The 26274-nt window shown below is 41.1% G+C and overlaps 1 protein-coding gene across 1 annotated transcript in view; it reads left to right on the forward strand.

The window, feature by feature from the left end:
- The window catches only part of OTOGL (otogelin like), a 205828-nt gene that overhangs the window by 19472 nt on the left and 160082 nt on the right, over positions 1-26274 (forward strand). The window contains exons 11-23 of the mRNA XM_060245136.1: positions 1567-1673; positions 2167-2292; positions 3634-3742; positions 4096-4142; positions 6317-6462; positions 7487-7610; positions 8898-9075; positions 13361-13485; positions 13841-14050; positions 15818-15983; positions 16886-16960; positions 20349-20401; positions 22375-22537. Coding sequence (XP_060101119.1) covers positions 1567-1673; positions 2167-2292; positions 3634-3742; positions 4096-4142; positions 6317-6462; positions 7487-7610; positions 8898-9075; positions 13361-13485; positions 13841-14050; positions 15818-15983; positions 16886-16960; positions 20349-20401; positions 22375-22537 — 1629 coding nt within the window. The remainder of the gene's footprint in view (positions 1-1566; positions 1674-2166; positions 2293-3633; positions 3743-4095; positions 4143-6316; positions 6463-7486; positions 7611-8897; positions 9076-13360; positions 13486-13840; positions 14051-15817; positions 15984-16885; positions 16961-20348; positions 20402-22374; positions 22538-26274) is intronic.

A 26274-nucleotide genomic window follows, 5' to 3' on the forward strand; every position in this document is an offset into this window, starting at 1 on the left:
TGTGATAAAAAACCTGCTATATCTTAAGGGGGGGGGGAAGGAGAGCAGGATAATTAACTCAGCTAAACAATGCTAGCAAATAAAAATAGGTTAAACACCCATTTTCTCAAGTGAAAATGACTTCTGTAATCTGCAAATCAGTTGAATAAGTATGCTTGCACATGAAAAAATATACCTTGAATTAAACTTTGTTGGTCTTAAAGGTGCCACTGGGTTCAAAGTTTTAGCAAGGTTTTAAAAATTAAGACAAATTTCTTCAGAATGTTCCAGACACCCGGGCCAGCATATACCAAAGTTAAGCTGAACATGGGGTAGCCAAAGGCAATAAAAGCAGAGGAGGCAATAAATCAGATAAGACAATGAAAAAATAAACAGTCTCCACAAGAACACAAGGCTGGGACTGCGCTTAGCCAGCCCGGCTGAGAAGCACATAAAACGAAAACTTAAGCACTCTAAACCGATACCTTAAATCATTTAAAATCAAGCTTTAGAAAGCACCTTAGTCGCAGAGCAAAACAGCGTCAGAAGACTACTCCTTGCCTGCACACACATCCACTGCACTTCCTGTTCTGGAAGAGAGGCTTTTCTTCTTAAAGGCAAAACAACCCCAAAAGTTCTCAATAAGTATTCTACTGCAAAGTTCTGCAGAAGTTGCTGCTGACAGGTTGAGGGCAAGGCAGTTTATCAGTTCATGCATCATTCAAAATCTCATCAAGAACACCTCATGCCTTTCTGTTTTGCAGTGAAGGCACAGGGCAGGTTTGTGTGACGAGAAAATGTTTGCTAGATCTCCCTCTCTCTGTGCCTGGAAGGAATGTTTATTTACACACCAACCACCTCTACAAATCTTCCTTACTAACAGGACAGGACACACACACACACACCCTCCCTTCCCTTCTTTTTCGGCTCTTGCTTAGCATGCCTGGGTGAGGACTGGACTCCAGTGCCGAGCCTTCGGTGGGTGCAGGGAATCAGGCAGGCTCTCTCCGGGAGAGCGGCATGAAGTTCCCCCCTCCCCCCGCTTCTGGACTTTTGGAGACCGGGGGAGGAGGCTATAAATTCTGGAGTCCCCCGCCAGAGCGGGGGGGTTGGGAAGCCTATGCTTGTAGTTCATTTGGTCCCATGCTGTTAGCTTGGGGCTCAAAGGAAGTGCTGGACCTGGAAATCATGAAGACCATGTGAATACAACTGTTTATGTTTGCTCTGATGCTATGTTGGTATCTATTGCTTCTTTAGATTTATAATTAAGAGTTGCATTGCTTTGGTTTTGTAGTACAAATTGTTTTTATGAGGTAGGGTTTTTTCCTTTATTGATGATTTTATCCTCCAAGTTTTAAAATTATTTTATTGCTTTATATTGTTTTTTAATTATTGTAAGAAATTGTGCACTTTTGCTTAAGAGTGCAGGACAAAAGTGTCTTAAATAGTCATAATGAAGTAAAACCTTGTTTATTGCCTGGAGTTTTCTTTTCAAGATGCCTTGCTATAAGAATGTATGCTTGTATCTGTCTTTTATGAAGTCTGTGGGATTAGATGAAAAGATCAGGATTAATTTTGCTATTTCAGAAAAGATGATGATGACACTTACTGCCGAGCAGTGACGGAATATACTAGATCATGTTCACATGCAGGTTACCCAGTACGAGATTGGAGGGATGACTTTCCAGCATGTAGTAAGTTGGGTGACGATTGTAATTTTAAAGAGTAACTGGTGTATGAATAAACAAAAGAAATGGTTCAACCAATGACCCATTTCTACTGAAGTAGCCAATGGACTATTACAGCTGGCACCATTGCAGCTCTTCAGAGTGGGTCTAAAAAAACTCTACTAGCCTTAAAATGTTGTCGCTGACTGGCCAGAAAGCTCATGTAACAGATTAAATATAAATATGAATTGATCTTGAATCCTATAAATCAGCATTTATGCATCTCTGTAGTCCCTTTTATTAATCCATGAGGGCTATCCTTTAAGGTTGGTTTTATGAACTTTTAACTTGAAATGTATGCAAAGCTCAGAGTGCTAGTAATTTAGGTTACTATTAACAGTTCAGAGTAAGAATAATTTTAGTTTACAAGTTGAATACAAATAGTGTTAATGTGCATTCTATTTCATTAACTAATTGAAATGAAAAGAATATAGTAGAGTCTTAACTTTATATGTTTCAGCTGAAAAGTGTGACGATAGCTTCATCCACCGAGATTGTATCAGCTGTTGTCCACCAACTTGCACTTTTGAGAAGGACTGCCTTGGCAGTAACCTCCATTGCTTAGATGGATGCTACTGTCCAGATGGTAAGTAAGCAACTTTTTATTAATATTTTAGTGTTAAGGCTACTCTAAAAGCTAGAGATCTTTCAGTGGTGGGATACATTCTTCATACATCTTTTTGTGTGTGAATTCCCTGTAAATTTCCAGATTGTATGTATCTAAATGCCTATAGAATTGTGCTATTAAATAGTAGAAAGTGCAATTAGGGATGGGCACAAACTGGCTGATGAACTAAAGAACTGCCACAAACTTCCACAAATTTTGATGTAGTTTGTGGCGATTCATGAAGAGCAGAAAGCAAGGGTTTAAATACATTGTATATCTCTGGTCTGGGGACAGAGGAGATATACTGCACAGCCAATTGCCCCACCTCAAAGCAGAGGATGCTGTAAGGTTGCTTCCATTCTTGATGTGAGATGGATAGAGTGTGATAGCAGAGTCTCAATTTCTCTCATCATTTCACAATTAAGAAGTGTACATCTGCCAATCAGTCTCCGATTTTGATATATTGATTTTGTCTATCATGTTTCCCCCTGGAGTTAAACTCAAAACAAATGGTGACCATATAAACTAAGCTAGTTATTCCAGTTTGGTCCTTGCATCTGTCAAACAAATTTATTATGCTGTATGCTAATTTGCTGTTCACCCTTTGCCTATATGTATGGACTGGTAACTTCTATTTCAATGTATCTGGAAAAATGTGCGTGCACATGAAAAACTTATAGCTTGAATGAAACTTTGTTGGTCTTAAAGGTGCCACTGGACTCAAACTTTGTTCTACGGGATTATGTTCTCTCTTCCATCAAATGCAAATGCTTTCTTTTTAAAGCCAGCAGCCTCAACGCTATTAATGGTTACAGCAATACGTTCATTAACCATGGTTAAAACTAAACAGGATTCCACCTTAACTAAGGCTTGATGAAAAGTCTATTGACACTTTGAATATAGACACTCGACATCTTTCCTTATGAAGATAGTTTCAGCATGTAGCCATGTTGGTCTGCAGCAGAAGAGCTAGATTCAGGTCCAGGAACACCTTAGAGCCCAACAAGATTTTGGGGGTATAAGCTTTCAAGATCTAACAAAGGGTGTTACGACTCTCAAACCTTTCCTTGGCTGTGATCACACACATAACATAATGCACTTTCAATGCACTTTCCAACTGGATTTTACTGTCTGAACTGGCAAAACCAGTTGGAAAGTGCATTGAAAGTGAATTGAAAGTGCATTATTTCGTGTGTGTGATCACAGCACTTGTGTATTTATTTTAATGACTCTGAGGAGTATCCTTGTTCCATAGTGACTGACTAGTAAAGTTATGATATTCAACTGTCATGATTTCATGCTTTTTTTTTTATAAACAAGGTCTCATACTGGACAATGGAACCTGTATTTCTGTGTCAGATTGCCCTTGTGTTTATCATGGGACAGCTTTTCCTGTAGGCTCAAAAATAGAGCAAGAATGTAGCAACTGGTATGTAACCTTCACTTTTTATTGTCTGCCTGTGAAAGAATCATAAGAGTTGGAAGGGACCTCCAGGGTTATGTAGAACAACCCTGTTCACAATGTAGGAAATTCACAAATACCTCCCCCCACACCCCCATGCTCCATGTCCAGAATGGAGGGGGGGGACCTCCAGGATCCCTGGCCAAAATGGCCTGGAGAAAATTTCTTTCTGACACCTGTAGTTGCCTTATGTTGAGAGGTTTTCCTGGTTATATTACATTGTGAAATTGCCGGTTCGTTAGAAGTGCAAATTTGTGATGTAGGTTTTTTCTCTCCTAAAATGCTATATAATATTTGTTTTGTTTTCTTTTGTAATTTAGTATTTGTATTGGTGGCATTTGGAATTGCACTGAACATGATTGCCCAGGTAATTTATATTGTTTGGGGCTATGCATGTCTACGATACTTAATGTGTTTCATTTTTGCTGTCTCAAGGGTTCGTAAAAATAATTTAAAAACATACGTGAAATGTAAATTGAAATCCAATGGCAACAAATATTAAACCATCAACCACATACTCTGGATTAGTTCTGGACCAGTCCAATTTTTTAAAAGTCTGACAACATTTCTAAATGATGTTCAAGTATTTTAAGTGTTTTTAGAAGAAGGAAGAACCATGGCTTTGGGTCAGTTGGGAGGTGGCCCAGTAACCTCCTACAGTGCGAGCGTTCCTGTGTATGTCCTGTGTATGTATGCATTTAGTTAGTCCTTAAACAACCTGTCTGAAATCTGGAAAACAGAAGCACGGTAAACATTGCTGATCATTTCACTAGATGATCATCTTTTAATATATTTACATGTTCTTTGTGGTACCATGGCAAAGCTGTGGCCACTGTCTTCTGGAACTACTAACTGAGAAGTTGTTTTCATGCATAATTGGTGCATAGATGAGGCAAGAGGATTTCCTAGGCTGATTTTAGAGATTTTGGCTGTAATCCCATTTAGGCGTACAAAAGAGCTGGGGAGGAGGAGCAGTGTTCACATTTTTCCTTATGAGCAGATTCCCCATACTCCTTTGCAGGCTGCTTCTGAAATTGTCCAGAGTTTCAAAAGCAGCTTATGATGTGTCATGGAGGACCTATTGTTGAGATGGGAACAGGGCTGTAGCCAGGATTTCAAATTTGGTGGGCCATAGGCATGATTTTTTGTTTAGGGGAGCCAGGGGACTGGGCTTTCAGCACAGAGAGGCAGTGAGGCTAGGTGTCACTAACTCACCATGATCCAGCCACCTTGGCTTTTGCTTCCCATCCCTGCATCTTCACTTCATGTGGCAGATTTCCTGGCTCTCAGCTTGACATCCTTCCCTGTGTCAAGGTCCAAACTAGTCCAGGAGGCAGTGCTGTGCCCCTCAACTCCTCCAGACAGCTTCACCTTGCTTTTTACAGACACCTCTCTCTCTACTTCTCCCAATTGGCCAGCTTGGGAGCTAGGGGTGAGCCTGGGGCCAAGTGTGCTTTCCCACCCATGGCTCAGAGGGTAGCAGCTTCGGAGCAGTAACAGCAGCTCTGGAAGCCCTTTGCAGGCCTGGGGCCAGCAGGAACCAAGGTGGTGGTGGCAGGTGCAGAGAGGGCTGCAGGCTAGGCTGTGGGTGAGTGGCAAGCAACGTGCTAGGGTTGCCAAGTCTAATTCAGAAACTATCTGGGGACTTTGAGGGTGGAGCCAGGAGATTTTGGGGCAGAGCCAGACTTTCTCATTTTCAAAATAAATACGTAAAAATACAGCACTGGAGTTCACCTGAATAGTCATAATTTCTTCATCCCCCAATAGCTGCAATTCTAGTAAATGAAAGTGTAAACACACAAAAAACAGGCAAAATGCACAAAGTTTGCAAGCTCACATTTTTGTTATCTCACTGGGGCTTTACTCACAGGAACTGCTGTTCTTCAGGCTAACACTGGCAAATAGAGAGAGAGGTGGAGTTTTCCTTCATCCCCAAAACAGACTCCTATACAAAGACTCTGAAAACAATGCAAAACAAGCACAGACACTCTTACTGGCTCCCCTACAAAGACTTATGAAAAGTACTGGGGCTGTGGGTGCTCTCTCTCTCTCACATACACACTTACTGAGTCTGGTTCCTCCACAACGACAAGTACAGGGTCCAACTGCTCTCTCTCTCTCTCACACACACACTCTTTCTTGCTCTGAAATGAAAGCAAAACAAATGGAGGGACCGTGCTGCTGACCCTTCCCCATGAAGTACTTCCTGCTTAAATTTAAAGGCACACACACACATTTTTAAATGGAACCTGTTTGCAGGTTTTTAAACCTGCCGGAGATCTAGAGGTACATAGTGGCTGTGGGGGTGGGGTTAGAAGGAGGCCAAGGGGCAGAATAAGTGGTGGATCTGGGGGCCTGGTGGGGCCAGGACCCTGTGGGCCCCACTGAAGTTATGGGCCTGGATGGGGACAAGAAGTGGGGTAAAAGGCAAAAGAACATATTCATCATCTCATGTTTCTATGTTCTTATATTTGCTTTGTTGGCTTTAATCTTCATCATATGGTTCTCTGAAAACAGTTTTTTATGTTTGTCTTTGTCCAGTGGAATGCTCAATTGTTGGTGATTCTCATTTCACAACATTTGATGGACGCCATTACACTTTCCTTGGGATTTGCCAGTACATTCTGGTGAAAGGCACTGGGAAAGACACATTTACAATTACTTTACAAAAAGCTCCCTGTGGTCAGGTAAGATCACACTTGAAATAAACCTTCATGCTGATAAGTAAATACCGTACACATCATATGCAGTTAGAACTAACATATTAGTTAAACAGGATTAGTAATAAAAATCCCTATTTTTCTTAGTACAGAATATCTCAATGAACATAGACTTTATTTCAGTTATAAGTATTGCCTTTTGTAAAACCAATTGCTTCTTTTACTGAGATAAAATCAACAAAGCTTTTCATTCATGCATGATTACACAAGCATCTACATATTTGGTTACAGTCTAAGCAGGTGTCTGAGAAAGATAAATGCTCTTGGTGGCAGGGCCAAAGAGGTTTGATATACTGCCAACTAGATAAGAGGCGTTTGAAAGCTGACGGATATTTATTTGATATTTTATAAGCTAACTCATTTCTTGGAACAATAAATCTGAGAGCTTACAAGAATATTAAAATATTAATGATAGCTATTTCAAGTGGTGGATGGTTAAATCGAGAAAAATATTCAGTTTGCTCCAGCATTAACCCTTTTCTATCACTATGTATGAAACCCAATTTCCATTTCTGGAAGAATAATAGCATTTTAATTCCTCAGCTGCATTCCATCAGCAAAAATAAATTATCTTCCTTTATACTCTAAAGTGAACTTTATATATGATAATATGCTGTAGCTTTTGCCTGTAGCTTTATATCTTTTAAGGGCCATATACCAGTACATGCTCAGCCCCCTACTAGGGCAAATAATGTCCCCTTGGACCATTACAGGCTGGAAAAATGACACAGGAGGAAGGCCCTCCTTCTCCCTCCCCCTTCCCCCAAACTGGGACTTCGCAGTGCTTGGGAACAGCTAATATCTGACTACAGGGAATGAGAGTCGAGTAATGTCTAGCTTGTTCTCATGATTTGGATTCTACTGTTAGAGTTCTGTGGCAGTCAGTGGGATTTTTTCTGCTAGTATGTGCTGACCAAAATAGAATGCCATCCAGTTTAGTGAAGATATGTATCTTTTTTCTTTTCTTGGGAATTGCCCTGTGCTCATCTAGAATCTTGATCATACATGCATTCAAGCAATAACACTAGTTCTTGAAGATGTAAGCAAACAAGTGACTCTGAATCGGGGTGGTGAAGTTCAGTTTGCTTCTTCCAACCAGGGATTTAACTTTAATGGTAAGACACTTGGAACATATTTTCAATTGAAGTTCATGTTGTTTCTGAATGTTTTTTAGAAGATTCTTTTAGAATATTCTAACCAAACTATTCCTGGAGAAATACGTGAACATTCATACCAACCTGTTGTGTGTGCATTCTTCCTTAACCACAGAGGATAAGTTGTTTTTAATGAGCTGGGGGGGTTTGGTGGATAAATGAAGTTTTCAAGCGTTACAAAGCTCTTCTTCAGCTTTGGAATAATTGAACAATGGGCCAGATTAAATAGCCAAAAGCACTGAATGATTAGCATACAGAAGTCACTCATCAGGTGAACTGAATTCTGTAGCTGGACTACATCTCCAGCATTCTATATCTGAAAGAAAAATGCATGAAATGAGGGAAGTTTTATAGGTCTCTCTAGTTACAGTTAATTCATATATTATGCTTTGGCACTGAACGATCAGCATACAGATTTCACTCATCATGTGAACTGACAGAGAGATAGCCCTCATCTGTTGAGTTCTAAATGTAAAGGGTGGGAAAGGCATCGAATGAGATATGTTTTATAGACCACTCTTTTCACAGTTAATTGATGTATTATGCTTTGGGTACCTTGTTAGGAGACTTTCTGGGGATGAAGTTTAAAAATACTTTGCCAGGAAATTATTCTGAAGTGTCTACCATTGTGAGGCTGGATTGACCAGAGCCCCCCTAGTAGGGGATTAGGCCTGACCCCCTCCCCCAATTTTTCCCTTTTAAGGGGACTTTAGTAGGTCTGGATAAAATTACCATCATTCTTGGGAGATGTTTGTTTTAAGGACCGTTTTCACACACAGTTTACCTCGCAGTCACAATCCTGTTCCCTCTGCAGCGTCTGGTCGGATTTCCCAGCATCTGCTCTGAAGTTACAGGAAGTGCAGCAGCTTTTGCGTAGCAAATGTAAACCACTAAAACCCAGTTTACGTTTGCTACGCAAAAGCTGCAGCACTTCCTGTAACTCCGGCGCAGATGGTGGGAAATCCGACAGATGCTGCGGAGGGAACAGGATTGTGACTGCAAGGTAAGCTGTGTGCGAAAACGGTAAAGAATAAATTGGAAAAGGATTGCAAAATCTTTTTTTAAAAAAAATATTTACATCTTTTTATACATTGAATATAATAAAATACCGTAATGTGTGGGTGAAGGTATCTGTTGTGTGAATATCACATTAGCTTTTTGATTAAATTGGGTGAAAATAAAGATTCTTACATCTTTGGGTGCTTATTTTGATTTTGTTTGGGATTTTTTTTCTCCTGTTGCATGTAGGATATGTTGAAGTGCAGAACCTGTCTTCATTGTTTGTGCAACTGAAAACTAAGTTTGGTTTAAGAATTCAGTTTGCTAAAGATGGAGAGAGAATATATATTCAACTCAGTTCTGGCTGGAAGGGAAGAACTCTGGGTCTTTGTGGAACTTATAATGGAAATTTGAGAGATGACTTTCTGTAAGATGGATTTATTTACTGTTTTCACTTATTTTGAGTTTTACGCAACCCAAGAGAACAAGTGGCCTAATGAATATATATTTATGTAAGATACTGAGTGTTAAATCTCCATTAAAATATAGAATACTGTATTGTACCTCAGGAGCTCCCAACCTTGCTGAGCCTGTGAATACTTTTGGAGTTGAGACAGCATAGTATGAGTGTCATGGGAAGCAGGACCAATTTTAAAATGGCTGCCTAGGTGGCAGTTACAAAATTTGGTGCAGTTCCAACTAGGGCTGCCAGCTCTGGGTTTAGAGGGTGGCGTCTGGGGAGGTGAGGGAACTCAGAAGTGTTTAATGCCATAGAGTCCACAGTCCAAAACAGCCATTTTCTTCAAGAGAACTGATCAACTGTAATAGCAGAAAATCTCCAGGTACCACTTGGAAAGTGACTACCTGAGTTCCAAGTCAAATTGGAGCAGCTATTTCTGAATGGGTGCACAGTAAAAGCATCTCCTACTCCAGGGAAGTATAGGATAGCCAGGACTGGCTGTTTGCTTTGAGAACTGGGAAAACATCAGTGGGTGCTATGGTGCCCATGGGCACCGTATGAGACATCACTACTGTACCATATCAATTTAACCTCAGTTATTTATTCATTCAGGGAAAACAATAATATTTTACAGCTCTTGTGGAGAAATGTTCACTCTCTAATTTGGCTGGCTTTTTGAATTCCATACAAGCTGCTAAATAACTTTTGTATGTTCCTTTACCATAAAGCCACTGAGATGCTCCTGCATATCAAAATGAACATAAGAAAAAGTCTTCCATTATTTAAATGGATCTCAAGCTCTCTAAAGGGATTAAATGTGTTAAATGTGTTAGTACCTTCTGTCAAGGCTATGTATCACATTGTGCTAAACATGTTACTCTGTACATCTCCATCCAGATTTGGACACCTTTGCTAATAGAACAATTATTATTATTATTATTATTATTATTATTATTATTATTATTATTATTATTATTATTATTATTAAATAGTTTGTTTATATTCTGCCGTGGGGGCTCAGAGCAGAGCACAACATAAATAAAATCACATTAAAATCATATATTAATAAAAGCAATTACAATTATTCCATAAACAAATAGCTTGGCAGAACAATTTTGATGAGATGGTGCAGTTGGACAGTGCAGCAAGTCAACACAGTAGGATATACAGTAGGGGAGCCTGACTGATCTAGTGGGGAGATGCCCACTGCCTCACCCAAACACCTGGCGGAACAGCTCCGTTTTACAGGCCCTACGAAAGACTAGTAAGCCAGGTAGGGCCCGGATATCTATAGGGAGCTGATTCCACCAGGTTGGGGACAGGACCGAAAAGGACCTGGCCATGGTAGAGGCAAGACGGGCATCTTTTGGGCTGGGGACAGTCAGCCTATCCTGGGAGGCTGAACAAAGCGACCTCCGGGGTATATATGCGGGAAGAGACAGTCCCGCAGGTATGCTGGTCCCAGGCTGCATAAGGCTTTAAAAGTCAGAACTAACACCTTGAAGCAGATCCAGTACTCTATAGGCAGCCAGTGCAGGCCACAGAGCACCAGCTGCATGCTCACCCATATAGATGATGCAGTCAGCAGGCGAGCTGCCATGTTCTGCACCGCTGCAGTTTCCAGATCAGCTTCAAGGGCAAGCCCGCATAGAGCGAGTTACAGTAATCTAATCTGGAAGTGACCATTGCATGGGTCACTGTGGCCAAGTCTTGGGAGCAGAGATATGGTGCGAGTTGCCTGATCTGCCGTAGCTGGTGGAAGGCAGACCTGGCAGCTGCCGCGACCTGGGCCTCCATGGAAAGTGAGACATCCAGAATCACTCCCAAGCTCTTCACCTGTTGGGTTGGCACTAAAACCGCACCATCCAAGGGTGGGAGCTGGGTACACAAACCCTCCCCCCCTCGACTCAGGCACAGGACCTCTGTCTTTGCTGGACTTAACTTCAGTCGGCTCTGTTGTAGCCATCCCGCTACGGCTCCTAATGCCTCGGACAGGTGTTCAGGGGCAGAATATGGTCTGCCATCCATCAACAGATAGAGCTGGGTGCCATCAGCATACTGGTGACAACCCAGACTGAAACCTCAGGCAATCTGGGCAAGGGAGGCATAAAGATGTTAAATAATATGGGAGGGAGAATAGTTCCCTGTGGCACTCCACATATAAGTGGGTGCTGCATGGAGGTTTGCTCACCCAGCCTCACTCTTTGTCCCCGCCCCCGAAGAAAGGAGGAAAACCATTGCAAGGCTGTCCCCCGTATTCCAATGATGGCGAGGCGGTGGGTAAATAGGTCATAATTGACCGTGTCAAACGCTGCTGATAGGTCAAGAAGAATCAGCAGCACCGACCCGCCTTGGTCCAGATGTCTTATTAGGTCATCTGTGAGGGTGACTAGTACCATCTACGTTCCATGGCCCGGGCGGAAACCGGATTGCAATGGGTCCAGGGCGGATGTTTCATCTAGGAAAGCCTGTAGCTGCTCTGCCACCACTTTCTTATCTAAGATTACATCTGTTTGACTGATCTTAAAATTGTTAAAACATTAGGCTCATTTTGAAATTGCACACATTTCACATCAAGGCTGTCTGTATTTCTTTTCACAAGGCAGAAAAACTGTAGAGATGTTTCCAGTCTTCAGACTGATAGCCTGAGCACATGGCTGTGATTGCTTTGGGAAAAGTCTGTATAAATACCAGCCAGCAAGAAACCAGTCATGCATGATATGTGCAGGATTCAGCTTTTGACATGTTATGGCAAATGCTGCTCATTGAGTAATTTGTATTAGCCTGTCAAGACCTAAATCTTGTGCATGGCAAGGGATACATATAACTTTACTACCACAGGCTAGGTGCCAACACATACAGGCTTGTCTTGCAGCTATATCATTCAGTAATTTTGCATCCCCCATAAAGTAAGAATGGGAGGGGGAATTGCTTACAGACCCTGGAATGAAAGTGCAGTATATTAGAATAAACTAGAGTCTGCTTCATTAACAGCTGATAAGCAGCAACAAAAGCCTAATTAATAAATTAATTGTCCATTCTCAGTGCAGGTATCCTAAGCTGTTGTCCTGGAGAGTAAATCTCCTACAGCTTTGGCAACCAATTATCCTTGGCTCAGCTTTAAGGCTTAGCATGGACTAGGTCAGTGTTGTGCCTTTCTCTACCTGCTCATCTATATATGTACTGTGAGGGTCTGTGCAACTTGCCCCCCCTCTGCCATGGTTGGTTGGTATTAGAGTTTATTAATGCTGTTCCATCCCAGCAGAGTCCTCATACTGTCAAGCAAATAGCCATAATAACAGGTTGATTTAGGAAAACCTCTTTTAAGGGGTGTCTCAGGGTATATACCATGAAAATCTACACTATCCCCTCCTAATGCAAATTGATTGTATCAGCTATGACACCTAACCAGAGTTTTATCAGCCACATTGATCACCAAGCAAATTACATCTTCCCATACAAGCAGGTTAAAAAGAAAGTCCAGAGCCAATTATGAGGAGTGTTCCCTCTGAGTTAGCGTGAGCTACCTCACAGATTTTTAGCCTCCATCTCAAGCATTTTTGTCTTAGCTCAGGAAAAATAGCCCCAGAACACAATAATTTATGCAGTAGCTCACAACTTTAATGCCAGTAGCTTACAATGTTAATATCAGTAGCTCACAAAGTAGAATTTTTGCTCACAAGACTCTGCAGCTTAGAGGAAACACTGGTTATGAGCCAATCAAAAATTCTTGTTTGCTCCCTTAGCAGTCAGCTAATTGAATGCTGCCTTGCAAAAAAAGGGGTTAGGGGGATGGCTTGTCAGGCTGCTGAAAGCCTAAAATCCAAGGATGAAATTGTCCATTATGGGTGCCAGACTTACTGCTGCCACTTGCCATTCTCTGCTTGTATTCCCTCCCTTCAAAAGGAAACATGCAAAACCATCCCCACCCATAGGCATGAGCAGGAAATAGTTTTCAGGGTTTTGAGGTACTGGTTTGGTTTCTGTTGTACTGATGATACAAATCAGATTTAGAGAACTGTTCAGTCTGTACGTACAGCATGATCTGAAGCTCTGCCCCAGAATGGATTTTGTGTTTGTGTGTGTGTGTGTGTATCTGATTTCCCCTAATTCCAGTTCAGAACAAATCACTGACCCAGGCTTTAATGTAGGCAACTTTAGGAGATGTGGAGTAAATGAATGAGAGATAAGTATTCCAAATAATAGATGTTTTCTTTGGGGCAGCCTTCTTTATTGTACTCTTTCTCCTCAGTTCTCCAGCAGGAATGATTGAAGGAACTCCACAGCTTCACGCCAATGCATGGAAGGTGTCTTCAGCATGCCATGTGCCTGTCAATGTCCCTGTGGTTGATCCTTGCAACATTAACCAACAACATGGTGCACTTTACTTTTGGGATCTTGATATCAATTTATTATAATTTCATTATTAGATCACATCATTTTGGTTACTCAGTTTTATTTTTACTGTCACCTTTGGGGATGTCAATTATGTTATGTTATGTCAATTATGAAATGTATTTCCTATTTGCTTAAATCCCATTTATTTCTATGACTATTTACTCTTAATTTTAGAGGGAATTATGCATATTGAGAACAGTAGTACGAGGACTGCATCCTCCCTCTGCATGCATTATGTTTTAGTGAACTGTCACTCTGGAGTGGTGTAAATGATTATATTTTTCTGTTTGAGTGTTCTATTAATATAAGAAGCCAAATGTTTGTTTTTCTTTAGTTGGTTATGCATCCCAGTGTGATTTAATCAATCAAGACCTCTTTTCTCCATGCCATGCCTACATCAGTCCAGAATTGTACTACCAATTGTGCCGCTTTGATGCTTGCAAATGTGGGAGCACTTGTTTGTGCAATGCACTTGCACACTATGCCTATGTATGTCACAAACATGGAATTACTGTTGACTTCAGATCTCATGTCTCATACTGTGGTGAGTTACTGAGTTTACCAAAAACTGAAGTTGTGTTAGGCTTTGTACTACCTTCAAAACAAACTCAGACCCTCCTGTTTCCAAGTCTGGCCACACTAGTAATCCTTATGCTGAATATAGTGCAGCTCTGACCTGTTCTTTGAAGTCTAAAATCTTGCCCTCTTGGGTTAAGCCTTTAAGATACAGTAGATGCTAGAATGGACCTGGGCATTCATTAAGAAATTACTGTCTGAGCTAGCAGTCTCTGTTTGTTAACCAAGAGATAAGTGATTTAAGATATTACAAACCAAGTCCACGTAGCTCTGTGTTTAGTGGGAAGAGCAAGCCATGGCAAGATCTTCCCAGCATATTTTACAGCAAAGTTTCAGCCATGTAAGGCCTGTTTTCAGATTGGGTTCACATGAGGAGGGAGAGGAGATTTAACCCCTTTAGCATTGGATTGCATTGTTTTGTTGAACACAAAACAGCGGATTCAGCTCCTCTCTTTCCATATTATACCTATTTCCCCCCCCATAAAGACATAATATGAATTGGGGGTGGGATTTATCCATCTGGATTTTAGCTTTTAAAGATGCTGTAAGATCTGATAATAGATTTCCTAGTGTCTTGCCTGTTTTTATCCTAATTTGCCTTAAACAGTTTGAACGGTCTGAAATTCTGGAATAAGACTCTTGTCAATGTTTACCATTATTAATGCATAGCATACAGTTACATTTTGCATAAAACCATAGTTCTCTGTTTTAGGAAAACAGAAAAAAAAAACCTGTTCTCTAAAAGAAAGGAATTATTGTCTCACTGTGCATCAGTTCATTTGATACTCCCCTCCCTGAATGCTATTGGAAGTGAGCTGCTAGCTCCTACCTTCCTTTCTTTCAATCACCAGGGCTAATAACAGCTCAGGTGAAGGGCTTATCTATTCATGAAATGGCAGAGAGAAAGGATTAATCCCCCCTTCCCCAGTAATGTAGCACTGCTGCACTGTGGAAGACCTCCTCATGAACAGCTTTTAAAGAAAAGATATGTGCCCTTTTGTGTGCACCCCCCACCTCATTGAAGGAAAAAATTGACTAAATATGGAGATCTCCTGAGTTATTTTCTGAACTATCTCTTCCTATTATTCCTCTCTTACATTTCCGTATTATTGTTTATGTGATATAAAGGAATTTTTTCTTCACCATCTCAGAGATTAACTAGATATGATAGCAGCAAGACTCAACCCATATCCTACCAGAAGAATGGAGGTAATGTAAAGCACAGCAGTGACTGGCAGGCAGGCAGGAGTAAAAGTCCTCTTCTACCCCCCCCCCCCTTATTTTAAGCCATTTTTCTTCCAGTCTCAGTCCAAGTTTTGGAGCCCAGTATTAAAAATATTGGGGGGGTTTTTTGGGGGGGGAGTGCAAAGCAGATGGATAAGAGGTCAAATCTTCCTTCCTGCCCAGCCATGCTGTACTTTAAATTCTGCTCAGATGCAAACACATACATCTACTTCATAGGGAGATCCCTGGTGGTAAACCTGATACCACACATCTTCTGTTGCAACATTTAGTGTGGCCCTTAGTATCTTCAGCAAAATTTCAAAAAGACAAGCACTTTAAACTTCAAATATTAAGGTATAGTACTGTTAATTAGAAATAACTTGGGGTTTTTTTAGTTTATATAGGGAAAGAGAATATTGCATTCTGTGTTTTATTAAAAGGTAACAGTGCATCTCAATATCTGTGTCTGTATTTTTTATCTGATGTTAACGATGTGCTGTTTTTTCCATAGCATTAGTGTGTAAAAGTGGTATGCAGTATCACCAGTGCTCTTCCTTCTGTGAGCGCTCCTGTTTTTCCTTGTCTTCTTTGGATGTTTGTGATCATGACTGCGCAGAAGGGTGTAATTGCCCAGAGGGGAAATACTTTGAAGCATCTATCAACTTTTGTGTGCCAATGTAAGCTTTCAACACTTCCTTGTTTGCTTTAATTGTTATCACAAAGCCGGACCATTTGCTCACCAGTCAAATATAATTTAAATCATAGTGAGATCAATGTGCCATGATCAGACATGTTGTATCTACCAACCTTGAGTTCTTTGTTGGAGAAAGGTGGGCTAAAAGTGTCCTAATAGTTCAAAAAGTGTCCTAATAAAAATACCTTTTCCAGGTAGTCTAGCTAGTGAGCTACAGAAAGTAACATACCCATTTCCCCAGCATTAGCAGAAAACCTGACTTGGGACAAATTATTTTCTTAAAATTGTGCTCAGTTGAATTCTAAGCATGCTTAAACCTAATTTGTTGAGGATTTTCAAAGGAAAATTTATTAAGGTTAAAAATCTGTACCATCATATTTTACACTATGAGGCAAAAAAATTCCAAATGTACCTCCTCTGTGGTGGCTGAGATCTAATTAAATATTTGTCAGTTTGCTATCCATTAAAAGGAACCAAAATCTTGTGCCAGACACTGTCCAGCTCACTGTACCCTAATTCTTTGGATGACTGTGTCTCAGAGTTGTACCAGTTCTTCATTTCATGTTATTGAAAGGGCTCACAGATTGTCATGATTGCAAGCAAATAGTGAATTCCAACACTTCTGAGGAAATCAGTACCTAGCTTTTTAGTTTTAATTGTCAATCTATGAACAGAAGAAATTTTCCTTTTCCTGAGGCTACAACAACCAGAAACAAAATTAAGAGAAATTTAAAATTATGCAGTAGGTCTCATCTAAGGTGAAATGTGTACATAAAATGTTTGTGAGAAAGTTGGTGGTAAATGTAAAACTATATGATAAATCAAGGCTTTGTACATGTTCTGTTCTATAACGTACATCTAAATACACTAGTTTTGTTTTATCAGGTCTAGCTGCCGATGTTATTATAAAGGCAGAAGTTTCCAGCCTGGGGAAATGCTACCCACACCCTCAGGCTTTTGGTAAGCTCCAATATTAAGAATTCTCTTTTTAAATAACATGATGTAACATATACCATGTAATTGGCAGGCTGATTTATATGTGCATCATTTTGAAGCTTCAGTTTTCCATCTAAGCTCAATTGCTTCTAGAGGTGTTTTTTATTTTGTATAAAATAAATAATAGCATTTTTAAAGAGAGTCTGAATATTCCTTGCTGATTTTGCAAGCTGGTTTTGCATTAAATATATGCTGCATGTAACACATTTTGAACATTTAATTTCTGCGATGCCATGAGCTATCTTTCAACTGTTTTTTTTATTGGCTACACCAATGCAGGACCAATTCACAAAAGATCTTCTATGTATGATGACTGTCAGTGTGTATGGAGGTGATAGTAAGACATTCACCAGAGCTGGAATAGAAGTTACATTTCTAATGAAAATGTGGACTCTCTGACATGCCATTAATCTCTGCTTAGCTAGTATGCATGCCAATTTGACTATTTAGACCTCTATATGATCTCAGTTAGCAATGAGGTTTAGGACTATCATCCTTGGTATTATCATCTAAAAGCTTGCATTGTTTACTCTTTAAAAAGTAGACCTATTTTAAATGTAGAAAACAAAAATGTATTCTCAGGATCTCATCACAGTTGATATGTAATTTATCTTTGTTAAATTATCCTAAATATGCTCTTTTGCTTATGAAGAACATACCTGTGTTGCTGGATCAGACCCAGTTAGTACTACAGCAATCAGCTGCATAAGGGAGGCCCAGATGCAGAACATGATGGTGATATCTCTAACCTTCCCTCAGTACCAGATGATCAGATGTACACTGCTTCTGAACACAGAAATTCTATGCCTTTTTTAGAATTTTCTGACCTGATGTCAAAGTCTGGATTCAGATGGGCAGCTGGTGATGATGGCCTCTTGGGTTTAAAAAAAGCTGGCACAGTCTGAGGTGCCCCACCACAAGCAGACAGCACATGCCTGACTGTTGAGAGAGGCATGGGCTGCATGTGACCGGAGAAGCAGTCACATCACTCATGTGCTTGGAAGACACTTGCATGGTGTGCAACTGTCTGTTCAGATGGCCCAGAAATGCACCATGCAAGCACTTCAGCAGTTTGCCACCAGGAAGTACCTGGCAGAAAATGAGGTGCATCCACTTCTGGCTGAGGGCCCAGATCCAGTGTAAACACACCTTTTAAATCTGGGAGTGGGGTAGCTGTGTTGGGCCAAATTGCCTGTCTGAATGCAGCCTGTCCCTCGTTCCACTCGCCACAAATATCTTGTGCTTTTTACACCGCTGTCCAGTCAGTCTGGTATCCTGTCTTGTGTTCTTAATGCTAGGTATCAAAATAAGGAGGCAACATGGTTTCAAACAAGACCACAGTTTAATAACTCCACTTCTACATATGTTTGGAGCTACCATGAGTACAACTTCCTTTTACTCTGTTCCTCCCCATACAAAATCTTGGAGTGGCCTAGGACAGTCTAAAACACAGGCATGGATTGAAGGAACAGGGTTGTCACACCACATTTCCTAACCAAAGCAATCTGCCTTTGAAGCGCCATTTGGTTTTACTCAACTAATTAATTAAACATTTTGACCCTCTTTTTTCTAGAGAGTCAAGATGGCCAGTGCAACATGTAGAAGGGCACAACTGGTTCTTAGAAGGGAGAAACGAGCTGCTTGCTCATTGCAAGAACTGTGGCAATCAAATATGCTCTGAATGTTTCGTTTGGCTTTGCTTCTTGTTTTCTTCCTATGGTGCTTGTTAATGATTATGAATTTGAATGTTTTGTGGAAAATCACAACCATCATCTTTCCTGAAGTAGATATATTGTGATGACATAGAGCTGAAGCTGGTTGTCCTAGTGTCGTGTAGTTACTCTGGCAAGCAACAGCTGCAGGAGTTCTAGGAGGTGGAACAACAAGACTTATAGCAGCAAATTGTGCCCAGGGCCGGCATGTGGAAATAGGCGATCTAGGCAATTGCCTAGGGCACCAGCTCCCAACAGGGGTGCAGGGCGGGCACCCCCTCCCCGCTCATGCCATCCTTGAGCCTCCAACGGTGCTTTCAGGCTTCAAACTCAGAGAACGCCAAAGCCTGAAAGCACCGCTTGTTGTTTCTCAGAGCTGAGGGTTGTAAGGATCCCCCCACCTCTCAGCACTGAGAAACAACTTCACTTCAGTGGCTGACGTGATGACATGATGATGCGTTTAAATGGGGAGGGGACTCGCAACCCGGTGTCCAGAGGTCCATGGTCCGGGGCCAGGTCACGATCCTGCCAATGGGAAACGCCATTCTAAATGAAGAGTCTGGCCAACTTTCTTGTTGTTGAGTCAGGTACTACAGACTCCGAGAAAGAGTACTGAATGTCTGGGTGACGTCATCATGCTGTGTGCATGCTTTGCGTGCGTGTGAAAATTTTCCCCATGGGAAGGGGGTGGCAGCCCATGTGCCAGCCCTGATTGTGCCTTCTACTTCAGCTTTTAAATACCTTAAGGCTCTCCAATTTTCTGAGCCTTGTCTGATAATAGTTGTGAAACCAACTTTGATCCTTGTTAGACTTGTAGGGATAGGAAATATCAGGTTTCTTACAGAAATGGATTCTAAAGTTCTACATAAACTCTTCTCTACTTTTGAGGTCCTACTTCCTGTATACCATAGACAATGCTCCTCTCTGGACCCCTTAATTGGTTCTTTGAAGATGATGCCTTCATTGGGCTCAAATACCAGTGGCTACTTTTTGTATTCTTTTTGTGCTTATGGGCTCAAATACCAATGGATACTTTATTTATTTACTTCCTTCCTTCCTTATATTTGTATCCCGCCCTCCTTGCAAACAGGCTCAGGGTGGCTAACAGCATATTAACATAATAAAATACAATAATCTATTATAAAAACAATATTGGCACAAAACATTAAGCAGTTATTAAAACCATAATATATACAATTAACTTCTTTGGTGCTAACTCTGGTGCATAACTTCTTTTATGTTCTGTGGTGGATTTGTAAGCTCCCAGAGTAGTGACGGTGTATCAGTCACAATGTTTCAGATGCCATGTGCCAAAGAATTTTCATTTCAAAATATCATTTGTTTTGCAAAGCCATCATATACAAAAGCCTGTGTGAATTAATTCTCAGCTAGAGATAATATCTCAATGCCAGTTGCCAGAAGCAGATGAACTGGTATTAAAAACCCATGGAAATGGTAAGATGTTTTGATCTTTATAATTGAATGATTTTATTGCATTGTGCTTAGTTGCATTATACAAACATTTTTGAAACTTGAATGTTTGCAGTGAACACACATTATTTTTTTACTTACGCATTAAAGTTGTGAACTTTTGAAATATTACATTATTTTACATGTCTGTTTCTGTATCTGCTGAATAGCCATTGTCTGAATGGAACAATGAAATGCACTGAAGTTGCTGCTGTTCCTGCAGGTAAATCTCTTGGTTATTCTAGATCAGGGTTTCCCAAACTTTCTTCCCCTGTGGCCTGGTTATGTTTGCACTGTTCCTTCCTGGCCTACTAAAATTTGGGGGTGGAGCCAGGAGACTTTGGGGGGAAAGCCGGGAGAAAGGGAATGATGTTTCCCCACCTGGCAGGGATACTGCAAAGGCAGGAGATCTGCCTCCCCCCCCATTTAAACACCTTGCTGGGGGTGTTTAAATGGGGAAGGAAGCCCGGGAACTGCCTTTACCGTCCCCCTGCCTGGTGGGGAGAGAGCAAAGGCAGGTGATCTGCCTTCCCTTCCCCATTTAAACACCCCACTGTGGTGTTTAAAAGGGAAGGGAAGCCCAGGAGCTCCCTTTGCCCTCTCCCCACCTGGCCGGGAGATGGCAAAGGCAAGTGATCTGCCTCCCCCCTGCATCCCACCAGGGTGTTTAAAGGGGGGGAAGCCTAGGAGCTCCCTTTGCCCTCTCCTCACCTGGCGGGGAGAGGGCAAAGGCAGGCGATCTGCCTCCCCCACCCATTTAAAACACCCTGCTAGGTTGTTAATAGGGGGTGGAGGCAAAGGCAGTTTTTTCCCAGGCTTCCCCCCCCCCCCCCGCCATTTAAACATCCCCCGAAACTGCCGTGTCGTCTTCCTGCCTTGCGGTGAGGCTGCAAAGGCAGGCGATTTGCCTCCCCCCGCATTTCAACACTCCATCAGGTGTTTAAATGGGGAGGGGACCCCGCGACTCGGTGTCCAGAGGTCCATGGCCCAGGACCAGGTCACAACCCTGCCAATGGGAAACTCCATTCTAGATGAAGAGTCTGGCCAACTTTTTTGTTGTTGAGTCAGGTACTACAGACTCCAAGAAAGAGTACTGAATGTTAACCTGAATTCAAATCCCTGCCTACTCATTACTTTTCTGTGTTGTTTTCATTCTCATTCCTCCCCCCCCCCCCGAGGAATAGTAATAGAATTCATGATATTGCACTTTATTCACAGGAATACATACTGTGTCTCTTGAAAGGAAATAGTTGGAGCTTTTTATTTTCCTTAGCACTTCTAAAAAATTGACCAAAAATTTTAGACCTGTCATATATTTTCAATGTAACATCTTAATTATATTCATTCAGCTAGTATGAACAACTGATCTAAGTCAGATTTCTTTCCTGTCTTAAGCTTAGCACTGTGACTTTAAGAATTTCTTCTGGATGTCTTGAGAGCAAGTACATGAAAGAGTTTTGACTTTGAGATTGGCTGTACAGGTGTAACACTTTTCCAAAACTTGAGTTCCAGAAAATTGGAGGGGGAAACTAAAAAAAAAAAAAAGAGGTACTAGCACAGGCATGTCTCCCAGAACACATGGAATTCCTTAATAATCAAGACCTTGCAAGAACAACTCTTGAACTCTTGACTGACAGCTTGGGTTGCCAAGACAATGCCTCACAATGATGAATCCTTCACCATCATGAGGTATTGCTTTGTCAAACTTGAATAAACTGACAGCAGCAGACATGATGAGGAGGAAGTGGTAAGGAGTGGAGACAGAGCTGTGAAGACAGACAGGACAGAAGTAATACAGATCTGAAGCAAGAAGGTGGGAAATGGCTGGAGGAGGGAATAAATGGGAGTTCGTTTCCTTACCTTGTTCATCTGTGTTTTTGAGAAATTAAAGCAAATAGAGCCAGTGTATCAATAGTGGTTAGTGTGTTAGACTAGGACCTGGGAGACTAAGTATGAGAACCCCACTCACCATGAAATTCACTTAATGACCTTGGCCACTCACACTCAGCCTTCCTCACAGGGTAGTTAGAATAAAAAGAGAAGACACAAGAACCAGGTATGCTGCCCTTCCATGAAAGAAACATATGGTAAAAATTTCTTTAGTAAAGATGAAGTTAAATGATTTTCAGTCTCACTAATTTAAAGGGAAAATTAATCACATGCTGCTCTCACCTAGTTTGCAATTTATTTTTGAAGTTCACACATGCCCCGAAGAAAAAATCTACTATGACTGCCGATCTCATGTACCTGGCTTGCCATCAGCTGGAGTGAACTGTGAACTATCTTGTGCAAACCTTGCCATGAACTTTACTTGTACACCAGCACCACCATGTGTGAGTGGTTGTGTCTGCCCCCCTGGGTAAGTGCCACCAATAGCAAGAGTACCAGAAAGATCTAAAAAAATGTTCCTATGGATTTAATAACTGTTTCCTCTTGTGCATAATTTTGGGTTGGGTTGTGCATAATACTGAATTAATTTGAAACCATCCTCTATAGCAAAGAACTTTCTGCTAGTACAAGCAATATTATGAAAAAAAACCAGGTGTCTTCCACTTTCAGAAAGCTACTTGCACTAGAGGAAAGTTCAGTAGCAAGCAGAATGTATTGATAGTATCTAATGCAATGTTGGAGGGGGAAACTACTCCCCTCATCTTGGGGTTAAAGTCAGCCTAACAGAATCATATGTGCAATAATAACTTTCTGGAGGAACACAGTGATCCAAGAACAGAAGAGAAGCTATGTTGGATCAGGCCAAAGGCCCATCCAGTCCAACACTGTGCTATCAGGAGATCCACCAGTAGGGCCAGAAGCCCTTTGCATTGTTGCTCCCCAAACACCAAGAATACAGAGCATCACTGCCCCAGACATAGCATTCCATCTATACCTTGTGGTTAATAACCACTGATAGACCTCTGCTCCGTATGTTTATTCAATCCCCTAGGGCAGAAGTTGAGGTGGATGCCAGAGGAGGCTGTCCCTCCACTGTACCTCTCTAGTGAGGAACTCTGGCAGCTGATGGAACCCATCATTGGATCTATTGCTTGGGATTGAATGGTGCTAGTGGCATCCCATAAAATAGTTTTGAAGATTTGGGGTATGGGAGTTGTATTGACTGCCTTCCAGTGTGTGTGTTGTTCCATCTTGGATCAAGGTGATGTGTGGGGTGGGAAGAGTGTAGGTGTAAGAAGGCAGAACTGCGAAGATCTCAACAGTATCTGATTTGTTGCATGAGAAACAGGTAGACCTGACTTGTTTGACTGAAACCTGGCTTGATGACTCTGATGTGGTTTGACACGGTGACACCAGCTGGCGGGGTGGGAGAGGGGTAGCATTATTTTTAGCAATTCTGTAGCATTTCTGTGTGTCTTTTCTCTATCGGTACCTGGTGCAGACAGAGGCTGGCTATGATTGTATGTATCTTGTGTTGGGCAGCAGGAAGAGATTAGGAATCTTGCTAGTGTACTGTCTGCCTAACTTACAAGCGGGTCTCTGGTTGAGTTGACTTGGTGCTTAGACTTGGTGCTAAGGACCCCAAAGATGATTGTCTTTGGGGATTTCAGCATACATTTAGAGTCTGCCTTATTGAGTCAAGTTCAGGATTTCATAGCTGCCATGACAATCATAAGTCTCTCTCTGATTGCATGAAAAAGGACTTTCCTGGACCTTCCTTTCTGCATCAAGCATCTTGCTGGTGATCTGATTAGGGGTCTGGAGGTTTGGCCCTTGTCTTGGTAAGATCACTATTTTTTGAAGGCATGACTGAATCTTCTGGTAGGGGTGGTGGACCGATTTGGATGATCTGCCCTTGGAGATTAATGGATTCTGTTGGTAGATCAAGAGCTTGAGGGTGCTCATGGACCTCATCTTGCTGTTTGAAAAGCAGGTTTGCCCAGTCACCAAGAGCAACTACTATCAGCTATATTCAATTCACCAACTCTTTACTTAGACTAAACTGATCTGGCCACATTGATCCATGCTTCTGTAACCTCATGGTTGGGTTACTGCAGCACACTCTATGTTGAGCTGCCTTTGAAGACCATCTGGAAATCACAGCTGGTCCAAAATGTGGCAACCCCACCATGGTTAAGGACCAGCTGTCAGGAGCATCTGTTGCCCATTTTGAAACAGTTACATTGGTAGCCAATCTGTTTCTGAGTTCAATTCAAGGTGCTTTTTATGATGTTTAGAGCCCTTTGTTAGCCAGATTGCCTTTCTGTGTTAATTTGGGGAATTTTAGTTAGGTGAGCAAGATGGCAAAAATAGTATGGGATCCATAACCTATGTCTACCAGGGTCAGTTTTCCCAGGAGCCCCTTAGTCAATGATGAGAGTTTTAATTGGAGCAAAATTATATCTTATTGCAGGGAAACTCAAGCATACAAGATAAAAACATTCAACACAAGCAGTTCAGAACTATGGAAAATAGGTATGAAACGATAGGGATATTTGCATTAGCAGGAGGTATTGTTGAGGGGTAATACTTTATCTGTTCCTGGAGAGAAGCAAAGGTTCAGCAGTGAAGATGGGGGGAAGGGGAAGTGTGAGATGACCAGCATCACCTACAATAATGGACCCAAACTGATCAGGAATGTGGATGACTCTTCCAGCAAAGTAGGATTCTGGAAATAGTCACACCTGAATGGCAGCAGGTCTTAAATAGCCAAATTTTGGCCTTAAAAAGCCAAATTCATAACCTGAGGCAGGAACCTGTGATGGGGTTTCCTGGCAGATTAAAGGTTCCCAGAGTGTTTGACAAAAGACACTTGAAGAGCGATAATAGCTTTTCTGAGTAGATCATATGCTAAAACAAAGAAACTATGTTAGGTAATTTGGAGTCTAATGCTTGCTATTGTGACACATCTTGGGGAAACATAAGGAAGACAAAGGGAAGATGGGTGACGCAGGATCTGACTGATGGTGAAAGATCGGTCCAATGATGATCTATTGACAAAAGCGATTTTCTGAATAAGCGACAAGATTCTTTTGTGCATAGGTAAACATTACAATAGTCCTTTTGTTAACAGGGCATTCGCCTCTGCGTAAACAAAACTTGAGCAAGACTCTGGAATGTGTTGAGTGGTGCAGGTGCAGGCACAGCATCTTCATGGCTGACATAGAAAAATATGTTGTCCTTTTTGAAAACCTCCAGGAGCATGGCTTCCCCTTAGTCTGTATCTGTTCATGTTTCCAGAAAGACAGGGTTGCAGTTGTTTGTCTGCAGTGATCATGCAGCCAAGGAGGTGAAACATAATCTGGAGTCCTCGTGACTCTGTGGACAAGTGTAATAATCGAAGCGTTAGTGCTCTGAGCCTGGCTTTGCTCAGTATGGCAACAGTCCATAAGAGCTAACTGCCCATAACTGGCATGGCACGGATGCCAATCTGTATACAGTCCATTCTCTCTGTTTGTTCTTCCCACTCTGTAAATGCCCTTTCCCCCCTTTTATATATCTTTGCTCTTGCTTTTCCCCTTTGTAGTTTAAATCAATAAAAATTATAAAAAATGATTTTCAATAATCATTTTTATATTTTTTAATTGATTTTAACTACAAAGGGGAAAAGCAAGAGCAAAGATACGGGAAAGGGCATTTACAGAGTGGGAAGAACAGAAACAGAGAGAAGTACAAATATATCAATTATAATTCTACCGCCAAATAAAATACCCAGATCATTCTACCTGCAAGTATGAAGTTCTCCATATATTTTATCCTCCTTGTCTTTCATTATAGAAAATTTTTACTAAACTAATACTAGCGATACAAATCTAAACAATTATTCTTAAACACAAATAAGTATATAAAAAATTCAAAGCCATCTCAACACAAAGCTGCCTAATTTCATTTAACCATGTTAAAAGCACAGGCTAATTTGTTGGTTTAACAATATTTTTATTAAAATAAGCACATAAGGATCATGTCTTTTTCCTTAGACAAATTATTATGTTGTATCTTTTTAATTTGTTATCTCAGTATAAACAGTTTCTCCAAAGGAGCATATTAAAAACAAATCTACCAGATTACAAAATAGTTGTGCTATCTGTCTTTTTAACAATTAATCCAACTCTTATATCATATGAGCAATTTCACCAAATAAACATA

Source organism: Heteronotia binoei, chromosome 8 (assembly GCF_032191835.1).
Source record: "Heteronotia binoei isolate CCM8104 ecotype False Entrance Well chromosome 8, APGP_CSIRO_Hbin_v1, whole genome shotgun sequence".
NCBI classification, from domain to species: Eukaryota; Metazoa; Chordata; class Lepidosauria; order Squamata; family Gekkonidae; genus Heteronotia; species Heteronotia binoei.